The following is an 18,988-nucleotide window of genomic DNA, read 5'->3' on the forward strand; positions in this document are numbered from 1 at the left end:
TGACATTGTGTTCTTGACCGAAACTGGCTGTGAAGTCAACTTCTAGACCGTTTCTATGGTAACCACCTTCAGTTTCAGACAAAGAAAGTGTGAAACATGAAAAAGTTCCCAAACCTGAGTGTCGTTTCACCATCCAGCAAAAATTCTGAACGAACAAAACACGCGATGGAGAAGTGAAGAAGCATCCAGCTGAACTGTCTGAGTGGGTGTGGCCTAATATTCTAATGAGCACACTTGATTGATTGACGAGGTGAAATGAATCGGACTGTTTCTAGCAGTTTAGAAGAGTGATGAGTCAAGAGCCAAATATTAAATTGAATCATTTCAGTGAGTCATCATGAGAATGACTCTGAGAATTCATCCAGCGTAATGAATGATGACTGATCTGTCTGTCTGTCTGTCTGTCTGTCTCCCTGTCTGTCTCTCAGCTAGTGCCTGGCTGTAGACTGTAGTGATGAGTCGGCGGGAGGCGTTAGTGGGGAACCCAGTGCCGAGTGCTGAGCCAGAGGTTCGAAACAACAGCACTGAGTCGTCCTCTCCCGGAGCGGCCCCGCCCAAAAATGAGGGTTTCTCCAAATTCAAGGACAAGTTCATGAATGAACTCCACAAAATCCCACGTGAGTCAGAAACACACACGATCATGATACTGGAGGACAGACAGTTGGTAAAGAGAGAGAGAAAATGGAGAGAAAGTCAAGTTTATTTGTTTCGTGCGTTTAACAGTAGACATTGTCACAAAGCAGCGTTACAGAAAATTAAAGGCTTTACAGTAAACACGAGCTAATTTTATCCCTAATCTAGCCCCAATGAGCAAGCCTGTGGCAACTGTGGCAAGGAAAAACTCCCTCAGACGACATGAGGAAGAAACCTCGAGAGGAACCAGACTCTAAAGGGAACCCATCCTCATTTGGGTGATAACAGATAGCGTGATTATAAATAACTCACTTCTATAACAGTGTCCTATAGAGTCACAGAGTACAACTGTGGAACCACGAAATTCCTTATAGTTTAACATGAAGTCAGTTTTGTTGATGTTATAAACTCTTCATTGATGGAAACTCGAGTGCAAAACTGTTCATGACAACCGCAGTCCTAGAGTTAGTAATTCAACTGTAGTCCTCAGACAAAAAAGCATTACTGTAAGAGTCCAGAGCGTCTTCCAAGTGTGACTTTCGACTGTCCATATGGGGGCCGTCCTCTACAAGAGCGATATGATGAGACTCCAGCCAAAAGGAGGGCATCAGGATGGATCAGGCAGGTCCGAGGAGCAGAAGAGTTCAGCATCTCGATCTCAGGATTGACATGTAACTCAGAGGGACAGGCAGACGGAGGGGCGGAGAAGAGAGAGAACACACAGGTTGTTAGGTATGCCTAATGTCACCTGATGAGTAAGAACAGTATACATTGTGTACTGAGTGAAAGCAGGGACTCTGGCGAGGCTAACTATGACAGCATAACTAAAAGGGAGAGCCAGAAGATAACACAGACATGACGGAGCCCCGGGACATAAAGCAGCAGCCACTACACCGTCAACAAACTCGAAGTAAATGTGTGAGAGTGTGGGGGGGAACAGCATCCATACACCCCAGTTTACCAAAAACACTCTATGCATGAGGATCCTCCAGATCTGCTCCTTTACCTCATAAACACCATTAACAAAAGGCTTGACTAAACAGATATGTTTTCAGCCGAGACTTAAACGCTGAGACTGTGTCTGATTCCCGAACATTACTTGGAAGGCTGTTCCATAACTGTGGGACTTTGTAAGAAAAGGCTCCGCCCCCTGATGTAGCCTTCACTATACGAGGTACCAACAAATAACCAGCACCTTTTGATCTACACTACCGTTCAAAAGTTTGGGGTCACTTTGAAATGTCCTTATTTTTGAAAGAAAAGCACTGTTCTTTTCAATGAAGATCACTTTAAACTAATCAGAAATCCACTCTATACATTGCTAATGTGGTAAATGACTATTCTAGCTGCAAATGTCTGGTTTTTGGTGCAATATCTCCATAGGTGTATAGAGGCCCATTTCCAGCAACTCTCACTCCAGTGTTCTAATGGTACAATGTGTTTGCTCATTGCCTCAGAAGGCTAATGGATGATTAGAAAACCCTTGTACAATCATGTTAGCACAGCTGAAAACAGTTGAGCTCTTTAGAGAAGCTATAAAACTGACCTTCCTTTGAGCAGATTGAGTTTCTGGAGCATCACATTTGTGGGGTCGATTAAATGCTCAAAATGGCCAGAAAAATGTCTCGACTATATTTTCTATTCATTTTACAACTTATGGTGGGAAATAAAAGTGTGACTTTTCATGGAAAACACAAAATTGTCTGGGTGACCCCAAACTTTTGAATGGTAGTCTAAGTAGGCGTGGCGGGTCATAAAGGACCAGAAGTTCACTCAGGTACTGTGGCGCAAGACCATTCAGTGCTTTAAAGGTCAATAGTAGTATTTTCTAATCAATACGAAATGTGCCTGTGAGCCAACGCAGTGTGGATAAGACAGGCGCGATGGGGTCGTATCTCCTCGTTCGAGTAAGGACTCTCGCTGCTGCATTTTGAACTAATTGGAGCTTGTTTATGCTCCGACTGGGAACATCCAGACAGAAAGAAAGATAGAGAGTGGGATTAAAGTCACGTGAAACAGACAGAGAAAGCTAGAAGTGGGAAATGAGCGTAAAGAAGGAAAAAAAAGAGACAGATACAGTATAATGAGTAAGAGTAAAAAGAGGGATGAGAGTAGAAAATGATGAGACAGACAGACAGAGAGAGAGAGAAGATTTAAAGAAAGAAATTTAGAGGAAGTTCAGTAGAGAGAAAAAGTCTAAAAGATCGGTAGGAGAGACAGATGATGCATGAGGGAAAGAGAAAGAGAGAAAGACAAGGAGAGAGAAAGAAAGAGAGAGAAAAAGGAGATGAGAGAAAGAAAGACATGTGCGAGAGAGAAAAAAGGAGATACAGAGAGAGTTTATATACAGTGCTGAGCGTAAATGAATGCACCCCCTTTGAAAAGTAACATTTTAAACAATATCTCAGTGAACACAAACAATTTCCAAAATGTTGACAAGACAAAGTTTAATATAACATCTGTTTAACTTATAATGTGAAAGTAAGGTTAATAATATAATTTAGATTACACATTTTTTCAGTTTTACTCAAATTAGGGTGGTGCAAAAATGAGTACACCCCACAACAAAAACTACTCCATCTAGTACTTTGTCTGGCCTCCATGATTTTTAATGGCAGCACCAAGTCTTCTAGGCATGGAATGAACAAGTTGGCGACATTTTGCAACATCAATCTTTTTCCATTCTTCAACAATGACCTCTTTTAGTGACTGGATGCTGGATGGAGAGCGATGCTCAACTTGTCTCTTCAGAATTCCCCATAGGTGTTCGATTGGGTTCAGATCAGGAGACATACTCGGCCACTGAATCACTTTCACCCTGTTCTTCTTCAGAAATCCAACAGTGGCCTTAGATGTGTGTTTAGTCATGTTGGAAAAGTGCACGACGACCAAGGGCACGGAGTGATGGTAGCATCTTCTCTTTCAGTATAGAGCAATATGTCTGTGAATTAATGATGCCATCAATGAACTGCAGCTCCCCGACACCAGCAGCACTCATGCAGCCCCACATAAGGACACTGCCACCACCATGTTTCACTGTAGGCACCAGGCAGTTTTCTCTGTATTCCTCGCCATACAGTTTTGAAGCCATCAGTTCCAAAAACATTTCTCTTGGTCTCATCACTCCAGAGTATAGAGTCCCAGTAGTCTTCATCTTTGTCAGCATGGGCCCTGGCAAACTCTAGGCGGGCTTTTTTGTGCCTGGGCTTTAGGACAGGCTTCTTTCGTGGACAGCATCCATGCATGCCATTCCTCTGCAGTGTACGCCGTATTGTGTCACAGGAAATAGTCACCCCAGTTTGGCTTTCTACTTCTTTAGATAACTGCAGTGAACTTGCATGCCGATTTTCTTCCACGCTTCTCATCAGAAGACGCTCCTGTCGAGGTGTTAACTTCCGTGGACGACCTGGACATCTCTGTGAGATGGTTGCAGTTCCATCTTTCTTAAATTTTTGTACCACTTTTGCGACAGTATTCTGACTGATAAGTAAAGCTTTGCTGATCTTCTTGTAGCCTTCACCTTTGTGGTGTAAAGAAATTATTTTCTTTGGGGAATTCTGAAGAGACAAGTTGAGCATCACTCTCCATCCAGCATCCAGTCACTAAAAGAGGTCGTTGCTGAAGAATGGAAAAAGATTGATGTTGCAAAATGTCGCCAACTTGTTCATTCCATGCCTAGAAGACTTGGTGCCGTCATTAAAAATCATGGAGGCCATACAAAGTACTAGATGTAGTAGTTTTTGTTGTGGGGTGTACTCATTTTTGCACCACCCTAATTTGAGTAAAACTGAAAAAATGTGTAATCTAAGTTATATTATTAACCTTACTTTCACGCTATAAGTTAAACAGATGTTATATTAAACTTTGTCTTGTCAACATTTTGGAAATTGTTTGTGTTCATTGAGATATTGTTTAAAATGTTACTTTTCAAAGAGGGTGTACTCATTTACGCTCAGCACTGTATATATAATATAGAAAGAAAGAAAGAAAGAAAGAAAGAAAGAAAGAAAGAAAGAAAGAAAGAAAGAAAGAGGTACAGAGAGAGAGAGAGAGACTCTGTAGTGTCCTTGTGATTCATATCAAATCAGTTCCATCGTTTATTTACAGTATACTAAAGTAGCAGATGTACGGTATGAATCTCTCTCTCTCTCTCTCTCTCTCCCCCATACTGAATTACCCATAATGCCATGAGGTGTGCAGTAGATCCGGTCCTCAGCTCTCGGAGGTTGAGTGTAAATAGATGTTTTCTCTCAGACAGGAAGTGATGCTGATTAAAGCATGATAAAGCTGAATGAAGCGTGATGAAGTGGGCGTGGTCTCGCTGTGACTGACGCAGTGATGTGTGTACAGACACGAGCAGAGTTTCCACTCACGTTAACACTGTTCACACACACACACACACTACAAACAATCCATCATGTCGAAGTTAAAAGTGTCAAACTGTTTCGTTAATTATTCAGTTAGTTAGTTATTTTCTCAATTAAATAAAAGCATTAAAATAAATGTTAAACCCTGACTCGGGTTAAATATCATTCCCCAAACCGAGAGGCTGATTTTTCCATCACAGCGTTGATTATCTGAGAGAAAGACAATGAAAGAGTCCTGAGACTTTTACACACACACACACACACACACACACACACACACACACACACACGTTAATGATCACATTGCTTTACTGTAGACGACTTTGAAATAAAGGGTTGCCGAGTCGGCCTCAGACGGACAAACCCCTTCTGAGAGCGAGCCAAGAGCCAGTCCATTATAGTGCCTTAAATTACTGTTTTAGTCCCCCAACTCCATCTCACACACACACACACACACACACACACACACACACACACACACACACACACACACACACACACACTCACTCTACTCCACAGCAGTGTCTCCTCCGGCCGAAATTCCACCATTTTCCCCGATTCCACTCAGTGCTTTACAGCGTTAATGTCACTGGAGGGAAATGACGTTATAATTCATGTCCTGATGCTGTGTTTGGATTTTTATTAAAATAAAGCAGGAACATAGAAGTCACTGGAAACACTCTGATAGACAGGCAGGCGACGAAATTTCCAATTTGAGAACGTTGTAGTCTTGCTCACTGCTCAACAAACTGAGCATTTATTCATTACTTCTGAAACATTTTTTTTTAATTATTATTTCCACTTCATTCATCGTTTAATCAGTAATTTGGTCTTTATGGCTCATTTACACTTCAGTTATTGTGAGTATTTTTGTTCCTGCCACTGTGTTTATCGCAACTTCAGCTTATTCAACCCTCACAGTGAGTATTTAGTCTTAGTATTTAATATAGCTATGTAGTCGCTGCCTAAAACCGGAGCTCCTGATGAGTTTATGAGCAAAATATTTGCAACGCCACAAAATCCCCCTGAATAGAATAATAATATTACAGCACCATGAATGAACCATCGAATTGTGTCGCGTCGTGTTTTTCACCACAGTAAGACACTCACTGCATTGTCTTGTGACAGTGAGACCGATAATGAGAGACGCGTCGCAGTTACGATACATATTTATTCCTTTCTTTGACGCCGCATGCCATGCGCCAGAAACAACACCAGCACATTTATTATGGTGCGACTCTGCTGGGTGCCTGGGGGACAGCAGTGAACCAGTGCTTTCACTTTACATCACTACTGTAGAGTTACCATCCAGTATCACACTCCATACATCAAACAGGTGTCTGGTTTCATCTCTCAGCACCATTAGGACTAATCCCCATGCACCTGTTCCTGATTAGAGCTCAATCACAGCGCAGATATTCATATGAGGATTCTGAGTAACACACAGACTTTGTGAAAGCCTTGTATTTTGTGTCACTTTTCTGGTTTTGACCCTGTTTGTGTTTTTGGACTGTGAGTATTAGATTGTATCCCTCGCCCGACCACTGCCTGGTTTTGTCTCCGTTTTGGATCTGTTTGTTCGTGTGTTTTCAATAAAACTCTTCCTGCAAAACTCTTACATCCATCTATCTATCTATCGCTCTTATACGACACAAAATGTCACCTGTCCAACAAGCGAGTGGACTAATAAACTGTTTTAACTCGTCTTATATGAAACTGTCGTGAATATTTTCTGTTAAATGAGTTAGTGAATGTAATAATCCCACGTTATTTTTAAAAAGCAAATTAAAAATAAGTGCTGGATAAAAACCCGTCTATCTTATGGAAATAAAGATACAAATTTCGTTGTCCGGTGGTCAAGTGTTTATGAGATATGCTGCCTTTTATTTATGATCAGGCTCCCTGTGGTGGGACATGTTCATACGGATGTCATATGATCAAAACCCATCAAAAATCTGGTCAATGCTTTATCGTATTCTCTTAAGTATGGTGCTCCGCTCCGCTAGTATCACAAGTATTTTCATAATTTCTGTTCATTCATCATTTAGCATGAGTATTACTACTTGTTCATCATTGACTGACTGTATTTTTAATTCTCCATCCTCGTTAATGGTTTTACGTTAATTTGTTTGTTCGTTTATTTATTTTAAACTAAACCTTCCTTGGATTCGTCTTCGTTATAAATCTGTTTCAAAGCCATGCGGTTTGTTTTTTCATGATATTAGCGCCACGTCTCTGTTACTCTTTAGCTACATTAGCATTTTTAGACACAGTTCTATCTTTGTAAACTGGTGAAATTCGACAGAACAACGACTCGGGCTGCTTTCACTCACACTCACACTCACAAAGAAAATGGCTGCTGAAAGCAGGTGCTGTTTATTTATTCTGTGAGAAATTCAGTGTAACATCTCGCTCGCTCTTCCTTACCGCTACCCTGCGCCACGGCGTGTTCTGGTGACGGCCATAAATATTCAGGAAGGACTCGTCTGTGTCCCGCTGTCACTGCATCTCTCATGACTAACAGTCACTTCCTGTTCACGGCAGCCGTCACACACTCGGCTGTGCAAAATCACACAGACAGGTAACGCTGCACCTGACACACACACTCCATCACACCACCTTCCCAATTTACACACTCGCTCCCTAAAGCTAGCCGAGATGTGACTAACGAGCAGCAGATGGCCGTCGATCTGTCTGTCTATCCATCCGCGGATTCAAATCAGCAACTACACCGTTAGAAACTCGCTACGATTCAAAATCAGGGGCTCATTTCTGTGAGTTCTGATTAATTGTGTCTGTAATAATTATGTAAATGAGGTCATGTGCAAAGTAGGAAAAGGAAGGATGATGTAAAGGAGGGACCTGCGAGTGTTAATGATTCTTGATGAGTTCAGATCGTTAAAGAGACTCGAACTTGACAGGGTGTTGGGTTACAGAGCACTCGGATGCTGCTGGGGTCGTGCTGCGATGGAGATGAAACAGCAGACTGCAAGGTCACTCAGAATAGTTCGTCTTGCAAGCTTTATTGAAAAAGGGCCGAGCACACGTCCACTGGGATCTGATGCTGTCATAATAATATTTAAATTTGTGTTTTAAAATCTGCACAAGTGTCTGCTTTCATTTGAACACATCCAACACACACCTCTCGTCTCGGTCCACAGCAGTGTCCAAATCACATGTACAGTTGTGGTCAGAAGTTTACATACAGTGACATGAATGTCATCTTGGATATGAATGTCATGGCAATATTTGGGCTTTCAGTCATTTCTTTGAACTGTTCTTTTTTCTGTGGCAGAATGATTGCACAGCATACAGCTTTAATTAAAAAAACACTAGAATTTGGTGCACAAGTTTTAATTTTCTTTGGGTTTTCTGAAATCAACACAGGGTCAAAATTATACATACAGGCTCAAATATTCACATATGCTCACTTCAGAGGTGCTGAAACTTCCAAAACGTCTCTTATCTCGCCAAGGCCGAGGTCTCTTAACTTCCTGTTAGTGATCATGATTGACTACAGCTGGTAACTTCTCTGTGCCTTCATAAAAAGGGTCTGTTTACAGCACTCATTGGATTGACCAATACACAGTAAAATAGGAAAGGCCAAGGAGCTCAGTGCAGATCTGAGAAAGTGGATTGCAGATATACACAACTCCGGAATGTCTCTCGGAGCCATTTCTAAACAACTGCAAATTCCAAGATCAGTTCAAACAATTGTATCCAAGTTATTGTGATGTGTAGTCACTTTGCCCAGCCACTTTGCTTCAAGAAAACCCAAACTGTCACCCTCAGCTGAAAGGAAATTGGTTTGGATGGTCAGGAACAACCTGGGAACCACCATGGCACAGCCCTGCCATGAACTGGAAGCTGATGGATCACTGTCTACAGTTCAGATCACCATGGACTAAGAGGCTGCTATCCAAGAAATAACCCCCTGCTCCAAAACTGACACCTTCAAGCTTAAATGAAGTTTGAAGCTGACCACACGGACAAAGAAAAAGCCTTCTGGAGGAAAGCTGTATGGTCAGATGAGACAAAGATTGAGTTGTTTGGCCACAATGACCACCATGTACAGAGGAACACTGTACCAGCTGGTGGTGGTGGTAGGATCATCATGCTCTGAGGCTGTTTTACTCCCAGTGGAACTGGTTCATTGCACAAAGTGGATGGAATAATGAAGAAGGAGAACTACCTCAGAATTCTTCAGCATCAGAAACTTGAACACGACTTGGGACTTACAGCAGGACAATGAACCCAAACACGCATCAGAGCTGGTTGTGGAGGATAAAGCAGGCGAACATTAAGCTTAAAACAAGTCCTGACTTCAACCCTGTTGAAAATATATGGGCCGTGCTTATAAGTTGAGTCCATGCCAAGAAAAAATACAAATTTAATTGAACTCTACCAATTCTACCATGAAGAGTCGTGAAATATCCAACCAGAATTCTGCCAGAAGCTTGTTCAGGGTAAACAAAAATGTTTGGTCAAGGTGAATCTTGCAAAGAGACATTTTACCCAAATATTAGGTGTGCTGTATGTAAATTTTTGACCTTGTGTTGATTTCAGAAAACCCAAAGAAAATTAAAACTTGTGCACCAAATTCTAGTGTTTATTTTAATTAAAGCTGTATGCTGTGCAATCATTCTGCCACAGAAAAAGAACAGTTCAAAGAAATGACTGAAAGCCCAAATATTGCCTTGACATTCATATCCAAGATGACATTCATGTCACTGTATGTAAACTTCTGACCACACTGTAAATAAACACCCAGCACTCTCTGGTTTGCTGTAATTCCTGCCGATTTTCACAAAATATATGATCCACTTCACCAATTCGCCTGAAACACCATGACTTCTTGCTCCATACTTCATTTTTTACTTATTATTATTAGTAGTAGTATTTATGTTCCTGTATGCAAACATGGGGATGGCACGGTGGTGTAGTGGTTATCACTGTCGCCTCACAGCAAGAAGGTTCTGGGTTCGAGCCCAGTGGCTGATGAGGGCCTTTCTGTGTGGAGTTTGCATGTTCTCCCCGTGTCCGCGTGGGTTTCCTCCAGATGCTCCGGTTTCCCCCACAGTCCAAAGACATGCAGGTTAGGTTAACTGGTGACTCTAAACTGTCCATGACCAAAAACAGTGCAGCAGAGGCGTGGCTAGCCGGCTGGACTTACTTTGCCAAGAAACCCTAGGAAAGGGACCCAACCCAGAACACACTGGACGGGTGAAGAAGAAGAAGATGTGAACAGAGATGCGTCATAAATACCATGGAAACCCACCAGCACAATTATCAGTTTCTGTTCCATGGTGGGCTCCGTGTGGAACAGTTTAAACGGAGCCAAAATTTATACGACTGTGTTCTCGGGGATTCTTTATAGCAGAGCACTTCGAAATTCCAATTGCTCATGACCCTAAAGTTGCCTGGGCTTAAATGAACGACTGCTGGTCATTCTGATGATCTCGACAGGTTTGGTGTAGGTGTTACAGGTGAATACATGTAAACGTAGTGTGAGTATTTCTGTTCCTTCTGCCGTGTTCAGTATTTATCGTTACTTTGTCATTTCGCATGAATATTGGTGTAACGTCAGCAGAGCATCCGTCTACCTTTGCCTCATTCCTCGTTCTCTCTGAGTAGTTCTGGTCCTCCTGCCTCTTTTATTGCTTACTGAGAGGAGTAGCTTCGTTACTTCCACACTGATCGTTCTTTACCATGAATAGCTTTCTTACTTCTCCTGCCTCGTACATTGTTTACTGTATTTTACTTTACTTTGTCGCTTAGAAACTGTTTATAAAACAGTACGAAGGTTAAATGAGTGTGTACACACCATCACAGCGTGTGTCTGGGTTGCAGGAGCTCGATTAAATGCAGGAATCAGAGGTATGAACATGACGTGACGAATATTAAACCAGACTAATAATAATAATTACAAGAAATTCCGAAGTCCACAAGAACTTATCTTTTCAACAATTTCACCGACTAAGCTAAGGCCCAGTCCAACAACACCGATAACTATAAATAAATGGGTCCCCTGCAATTTATGTGGTCGGTGCTCACACCAGCCCAATAACGATCCCTATACGGGTTTATCCGTATCGCTGAGCCATTTTTCCAGGCCTGGACCTGATCCAATAAACATCTGACCAATCAGGTCATTGTTTCCATGTGACGTTGTCTGAGCATGTGATATTTTTCCCCAGGAGTCTTCGTACATCCTTTTTGGGTCATGAAGTCACGGAATACAGATTCACGGAAAAATATATATAATACAAAGCACGGATCTTTTATTCACGGATATGTGATTATTTTCAGTGAAATATCAATAGTAAGTTAATAAAGTAAACATATAAATGCAGGTAGGATATTTTAATTACGAACTTCAGCAGTCCAAATATTTAACTTTTCTAGACGTCTTAATTTTTTATCCGTATGAAATCGGTAACCAATCTGTATTATACTGAAACATCCGTGACGCATCCGTATTAAAATCCGTAACTGCTCCGTATTTTGCATACATGTCAACCTATACGGAATGTCCGTATTTTATACGGATTTGATTCAATAAACGTAGTATACGGGCGTACAAATAAAGTTATACGGATTCTTTAAAGAAACTTCAATATTTATTTAGAGCTATAATCAATTCCCACGATGATAAAAGAGCGCATAACATTTACAAACGTACTGTACACCACAGACAGCCAGTAAAGAGTCTTATGAAATCGCGCGTTATCTTGTGGTAGCGAGACTTCGTTCCACTTTTGATCATGCGCACACTGCATTGCGAGAATCCCGCCAACCGTGAAGTCATAGACATATAAACATAGACCCCACCTTCTGCGTAGAATCATACGTCATCCTCGCCGCCATATTGGATGTGGCAAAGCGGAGATTCTTCACCCGTCTCTGGTATAGCGTCTAGACAGTAGCCGAGAATAAAGATGCCTCATTCATGTGCTGCGTTTAACTGTACCGACAGGTTTACCGTCCAAACGAGATCACATGGGATTACCTTTCACAGGTGAGACTGGAAAAATACTTTTCATTGTATTTGGTCATTATAACGTAATTTTACGAACAGATTTTCCTGACTTTGTGGCTAATATGAAGTCTCGTGCATAATAGCCGCTCGGTGAAACCTGTCTCCAAACAACGAAGTATTTCCTTCGTAACTACGCTGATAACACTTTGTGTTTTTGTCAAACATTGGAGCTTTGTATTCATTCTGAAGGTTTATTGTTATTAATATTGAATAAAAAGTAACTGGGATATATCATTGTTAATTATCATTCAAATTTTAGGTAAATTATTTTAATTTGCATCTTATACGGATTTTATAAGGGAAATACGGATTTTGGAGGTTGGTTATACAGGTTTGATTGACCAAAGGTTGACGTATGATTTTGTCCTTTTTTTTTAATTATATTTCCGTAATCCATGACCTATCCGTATTTTATCAACCACCGGAGTGTGTACATGGGTTGTTTTGGAGTCCAAGCTGTACAGTATGACCCGGAATAATGTGCTACTACTTGGAAAAAACTTCCATGACTATTCCTAAGTTGCATGTGTTTATTTCCCTGCATATCAGGACCGAGTGGAGATTATAGTTGTGGTGTTTCTGCTCCAGACTGGAACTAAACTCAGGCAGAGTTGGAGTTATACTGTAGGTAGAGTTACAGTATAGTTATCAGTGTTGTGGGACCGGGGCCCTTAGAGTTTTAGATCGAAACACCGCCCCAAATTAAATATTCATTACACTCAAGACACGCACGTAAAACTGGACAAGAAGTTTGAGTTCACTTCAGGCTCAGTAAATCAGCTTGGAGATTGTTTTTTATCAGACTCTGACCTTTTGTGGAGCAGCTCTTCAGGGTTGTAGGTCAGATTCAGACCGTTCACCTCCTGAAGATCGATGAATTCTAATGGATTGAGATTTGGTTTGCAGGCTCACAGTCATGTTCAGGGTGTTTACGCCAGTGTGTGTGTGTGTGTGTGTTCACATTTCACACAATATCAGATTCCAGATGAGAGAAATGATGGAGTTATCGACATGTTTGCGGTCAGATGAAAATTATTTCATACAGAATTTCAATGTTGTGTTAACAGACGGACTGAGGGATGAGTTACCGCCACCGTGGGATGCTGGGAAAGAGAAATCCTGCGTGTTCAAATGATTATTTCAAAGAACAGTGAAATATTTGGAAACTAGGTGGCTTCTGAAGGTGTTACTTTTTAAATAATAAAAAAGGTATGGTCTAAGCATCAAACGTGATGCCTTATTGACGTGGAAAACACTTTAGCATCTTCACTGCTTCAGAACCCAGAAACATCTGCGATCATATTCATGGATTTCAGGCGTGTATTTAAAAACAGAATTTTCCAGAACCGTCCGTGCTGTTCAAGGAGTTCCTTGCTTCTTTGACTTGACGTTAATCCACACTCACATGGCAGTTTAACAAAAATTAATTACCTGATCATTTATAATCCACTTCAGGGAAAAAATAAATAAATAAAACTCGACCATTTTGAAGTAGATTTAAATCTAAGAAAAGATTCCCTGAACATTATCATACACATAACCTTAGAAACCTGGTGTCTGTTGGTATTTGTTCATTTACTATTTTTTTATTATCAAACACCAATAAACACCTAAATTCGCCATCAAACACTAACATGCAAACCAATTCTGGGTTTAAATTGTTCTGTAAAAGACCTACTGAGCCACACTCACCACACAGAGAGCTTCCCAATGATCACATCCAGCTGTGATGCACCACTGCAGTGTTTGAGTGTTGTGGTGTTTGTTGGAGAAATGTGGGTTAGTGTCGCTCTGAGTTTCTCAAAATAAATACCAAAATGGAGGGGGGAAAATGTGATTCCGTATTACTGTAAAATCCAGGACAATCAGATGGGAGTTAATGTTGAATTGAGGTGTTTGATGGTATTTGTCAGGTATTTGAAGCAAATAAACTTTATTACAGCTGGGTTTTTTTTCCTGTTTTGTGTTTAATAATTCTCCTGCAATTCCTCGATTGAGCCCGAAGCCCCTACAGCAAATAATCATTAACCTCTCAACACCGACCCAGCCTGAGCTGTTATTACACACTCAACCACAATTACCCTAAATAATAAAGGCAAAAAAAATCAAAGGTCTCTGTTATATAAAGCGACGGCGATGTCCATCCAACCTGTCGCAAATTTTACACTGCGTATTTATTTTACTAAATCTTCAGTGTTAATTTCATGCTTGTTAAATCTCACACAGAGTTAAAACACTGAGTATTTACTGGAGAAGACTATGAATATGATCATCTCATCACTGACACCTGTCTGAAAATTAAATTACTTTTATGGCAGTTTCACAATTATACACAAATATATATGATTACACATCAACCCAAAAACATCAGTGAAAGCCAAAATACTCCATCAAATACCATAAAACAACAACATTTTCCATCAGACACCCACATCTATCATCAAGTATTAAAGTTCATAATAAGACACCAACACTCCCCATCAAACACTGGCATTAAACACCAGCCTGTGAATACCACAAACACCATTAATCACATTCTCCATCAAACAGCAACCTGCAAATACCACAAACACCATTAATCACATTCTCCCTCAAACACCGACATTCACCATCATACACCAACACTCTCCATCAAACACCAACCTGCAAATACTATGAACACCATTAATTACATTCTCCACCAAACACCGACATTCACCATCACACACTGACATTCACCATCAAACACCAACACTCTCCATCAAACATTGGCATATGCCATTAAACACCAACCTGCAAATACCATGAACACCATTATCACATTCTACATCAAACACCAACCTTCTCCCTCAAACACCGACATTCATCATCACACACCAACACTCTCCATCAAACACTGACATTAAATACCAACCTGCGAATACCACGAACACCATTAATCACACTCTCCATCAAACACCAACCTGCAAATACCATGAACACCATTAATCACACTCTCCATCAAACACCAACCTGCAAATACCATGAACACCATTAATCACCTTCTCCTTCAAACACCAACCTGCAAATACCACAAACACCATTAATCACATTCTCCCTCAAACACCGACATTCACCATCATACACCAACACTCTCCATCAAACACCAACCTGCAAATAGTATGAACACCATTAATTACATTCTCCACCAAACACCGACATTCACCATCACACACCAACACTCTCCATCAAACATTGGCATATGCCATTAAACACCAACCTGCAAATACCATGAACACCATTAATCACATTCTCCATCAAACACCAACCTTCTCCCTCAAACACCGACATTCATCATCACACACCAACACTCTCCATCAAACACTGACATTAAACACCAACCTGCGAATACCATGAACACCATTAATCACACTCCATCGAACACCAACCTGCAAATACCATGAACACTATTAATCACATTCTCCATCAAACACCTTCTCCCTCTTCTTTTGGCTACTCCCATTAGGAGTCGCCACAGCAGACCTGTTCCTCATATTTTATTTGGTGTCGGTTTTACACACCAGGTGCCCTTCCTGATGCGACCCTCACCAATCTATCTGGGTTAGAAACCAGCACTAAGTACACACTGGCTTGTTCAACCCCAGTGGCTGGGTATTTTACCGAATCTGCATGTGTTTGGACTGTGGGGGAAACCGGAGCACCCGGAGGAAATCCACACAGACACAGGGAGAACATGCAAACTCCACACAGAAAGGCCCCCATCGGCTGTGAGATTCAAACCCAAAACCTTCTTGCTGTGAGGCAACAGTGCTAACCACTACACCACTGTGCCGCCCATTCACCAACAAAGACCAATATTCAACATTAAATACCAACATTTACAGAAGGAAGTACTTAAGGAAATGGTTGAGTTGAAGAAGAAAATTGGTGTTTATTGATTAGGAAGGTGAATGTTGATGTTTGAGGAACAAAACTGGTGTTTGGTGTATGGTGTTGGTCTTTGCTATAGAATGTGAATGTTGAGGTGGATGTTGGAGAAAATTAGGGCTTAATGGGCATTGCTGGGTATGATGGTGAATGTTGGTGTTTAATGGTGAATGTATTTAATGGGGTTTGATGAGGAATGATGGTGTTTAATGGGCATTGATGGTGAATGACTGTTAATAGTAAAGGTGTTTAATGGGGACTGATGAGGAATGATGGTGTTTAATGGGGGTTGATGGTGAATGAGTATTGATGGTGAAGGTGTTTAATGAGGTTTGATGGTGAATGAGGCTGAAGGTGTTTATTGGGGGTTGATGAAGAATGATGGTGTTTTAATGGACTGGTGGGGATTGATGAATGATGGTGTTTAATGGGGAATGATGAGTAATGGTGGTGTTTAATTGTGTTTGATGGTGAATGAATGTTGATGGTGAAAGTGTTTAATGGGGACTGATGCAGAATGATGGTGTTTAATGGGGACTGATGAGTAATACTGGTGTTTATGGGGACTGATGAGTAATGGTAGTGTTTAATTGGGACTGATGAGTAATGGTGGTGTTTAATGGGGACTGATGAGGAACGATGGTGTTTAATGGGGAATGATGAGTAATGGTGGTGTTTTAATGGGGACTGATGAGTAATGGTAGTGTTTAATGGGGACTGATGAGGAATGATGGTGTTTAATGGGGACTGATGAGTAATGCTGGTGTTTATGGGGACTGATGAGTAATGGTAGTGTTTAATGGGGACTGATGAGGAATGGTGGTGTTTGATGGTGAATGAGTGTTGATGGTGAAAGTGTTTAATGGGGACTGATGAGGAATGATGGTGTTTAATGGGGACTGATGAGTAATGCTGGTGTTTATGGGGACTGATGAGTAATGGTAGTGTTTAATGGGGACTGATGAGGAATGATGGTGTTTGATGTTGAATGAGTGTTGATGGTGAAGGTGTTTAATGGGGGTTGATGAGGAATGATGGTGTTTAATGGGGACTGATGAGGAATGATGGTGTTTACTGGGGTTTGATGGTGAATGAGCATTAATAGTAAAGATGTTTAATGGGGATTGATGGTGAATGATGGTGTTTAATGGGGAATGATGAGTAATGGTGGTGTTTAATGGTGTTTGATGGTGAATGAGTGTTGATGGTGAAGGTGTTTAGTGGGGGTTGATGAGGAATGATGGTGTTTAATGGGGACTGATGAGGAATGGTGGTGTTTAATGGGGACTGATGAGGAATGGTGGTGTTTAATGGTGTTTCATGGTGAATGAATATTGAGAGTGAAGGTGTTTAATAGGGGTTGATGAAGAATGATGGTGTTTAATGGGGACTGGTGAGTAATGGTCGTGTTTAATAGGGTCTGATGAGGAATGATGGTGTTTGATGGTGAATGAGTGTTGATGGTGAAGGTGTTTAATGGGGTTTGATGGTGAGGTGTTTAACGGGGTATGTTTGAGTAGATGTTTGATAATGTTGGTGTTTGTTGTTTGATGGAATGTTGGGATTTGATGCTCTCTGATGGAGGATATTATAATGGAGAATGTTGGTGTTTGATGTTTGACCAGTCGAACATCTTGCTCCCTGCATCATCCACTCACTCTAATAAACACCATTTATATCAAATACATACATTATTTCATAAATTAGCAAAATAATTCTGAATTTAAATGATGTGCTTGTCAGAGTTACGTTATTAACCTCCACACTGGAACCTGAAATTGGAGAGCCACATTGTGTTCTCGAGTCTCGCTAAAGTCCGTGTTCCATTTTCCCCAAAGTTACAAACAGCTCATCATTTCAGTCCTTCACTCCTTCCTTTTCTTATTAAAGTGTATTTGAGGAGGGCAGACAGGTCACACACACACACACCGTTCATCTGTGTGTGTTGTATAACATGTCATCGTGCCGGGGTTAATTGACCAACAACAATCTGTCACAACAAATTAGCCTGAGTTGAGGCACATTACTCCGCTGGATCATTTTACGATGCCTGGCTGACTTTTCTTTCCTTTATTTTTTCTCTTTCAAGAAGCAAGTCATGTCTTTTACCATGTCTTTTTTCTACTTTCACAAAATAAAATTACAGCAATGACGTTAAGGAGCTTTACGTCAAATCTCCAGCGTCAATTTTGTCTTAAAACGTCAAAAACATTTTTCAGACGGACGTCAAATCTGAGAAAAGGGAGCATCATCTTTTTTTGTTCAGCTTTTGCAGCTGATAAGAGAAACGAGATAAACCGAATATCACACTGTTCACAGAGAATGATTTCTCTGTGTGTGTGTGTGTGTGTGTGTGTGTGTGTGTGTGTGTATCCTTGAGGACACAAGTGGAGAATTATTTGGGACACAGCAGGAAGATGTTTTAGTGAGACGCTTCAAGTTGGCCGAGGATGCAGATCCAGCTGTGAAACACATCTATGCATTTCCACTGTGTGTGTGTGTGTGTGTGTGTGTGTGTGTGTGTGTGTGTGTGTGTGTGTGTGTGGTTGGACAAGAGATAAGCGACGTTTCGGATGGAAGCACATGCTTGCGTGGTGCTCTCGCAGGAGAACACACACTCGCACAATGGAGTTAATTAGCAAATGCTTCAGTAGCTTTCAGGGACTCGGGTGCTTTTAATTAAGAAACACAAAAGTGTCTTTGTGAGTGACACGTTGGTGATGAAGGAGATACTCTGAATTTTACGGCGCTACAATGCAAACTGTTACACCCAAGAAGTTCGGGAACAATTGTGTTAATGAGCAAAGCATTAAAACAATTTAATTTCCTTCGGCAGCAAATATCAAATGGGAATGGAGCAGTTTGGATAATTAGAAAAAGAAATAGTGAATGTTCTCATCGACTCATCACACCAGTGCAGTTATGCTGCCCTGAAGTGCACGATGGAGGATATTCTGCTTTTTAAAAAGGCTCCACATCCCACACAGGGCAAGTGTAGCTGTAGTGCTACTCACGAAGTATTGTCACTCCTCTAACCTGTCCA

At 41.0% G+C, this 18,988-nt stretch overlaps 1 protein-coding gene across 2 annotated transcripts in view; it reads left to right on the forward strand.

Moving 5' to 3' along the window:
• Positions 1–18,988, forward strand: part of syt1a (synaptotagmin Ia) — a 183,920-nt gene that overhangs the window by 83,813 nt on the left and 81,119 nt on the right. For both annotated transcript variants that reach the window (XM_060903782.1, XM_060903783.1), the window contains exon 2: positions 429–617. In XM_060903782.1, the coding sequence (XP_060759765.1) occupies positions 455–617 (163 nt within the window). In that variant the 5' untranslated portion in view covers positions 429–454. The remainder of the gene's footprint in view (positions 1–428; positions 618–18,988) is intronic.

This window comes from Neoarius graeffei, chromosome 21, assembly GCF_027579695.1.
Source record: "Neoarius graeffei isolate fNeoGra1 chromosome 21, fNeoGra1.pri, whole genome shotgun sequence".
In the NCBI taxonomy this organism is placed as follows: domain Eukaryota; kingdom Metazoa; phylum Chordata; class Actinopteri; order Siluriformes; family Ariidae; genus Neoarius; species Neoarius graeffei.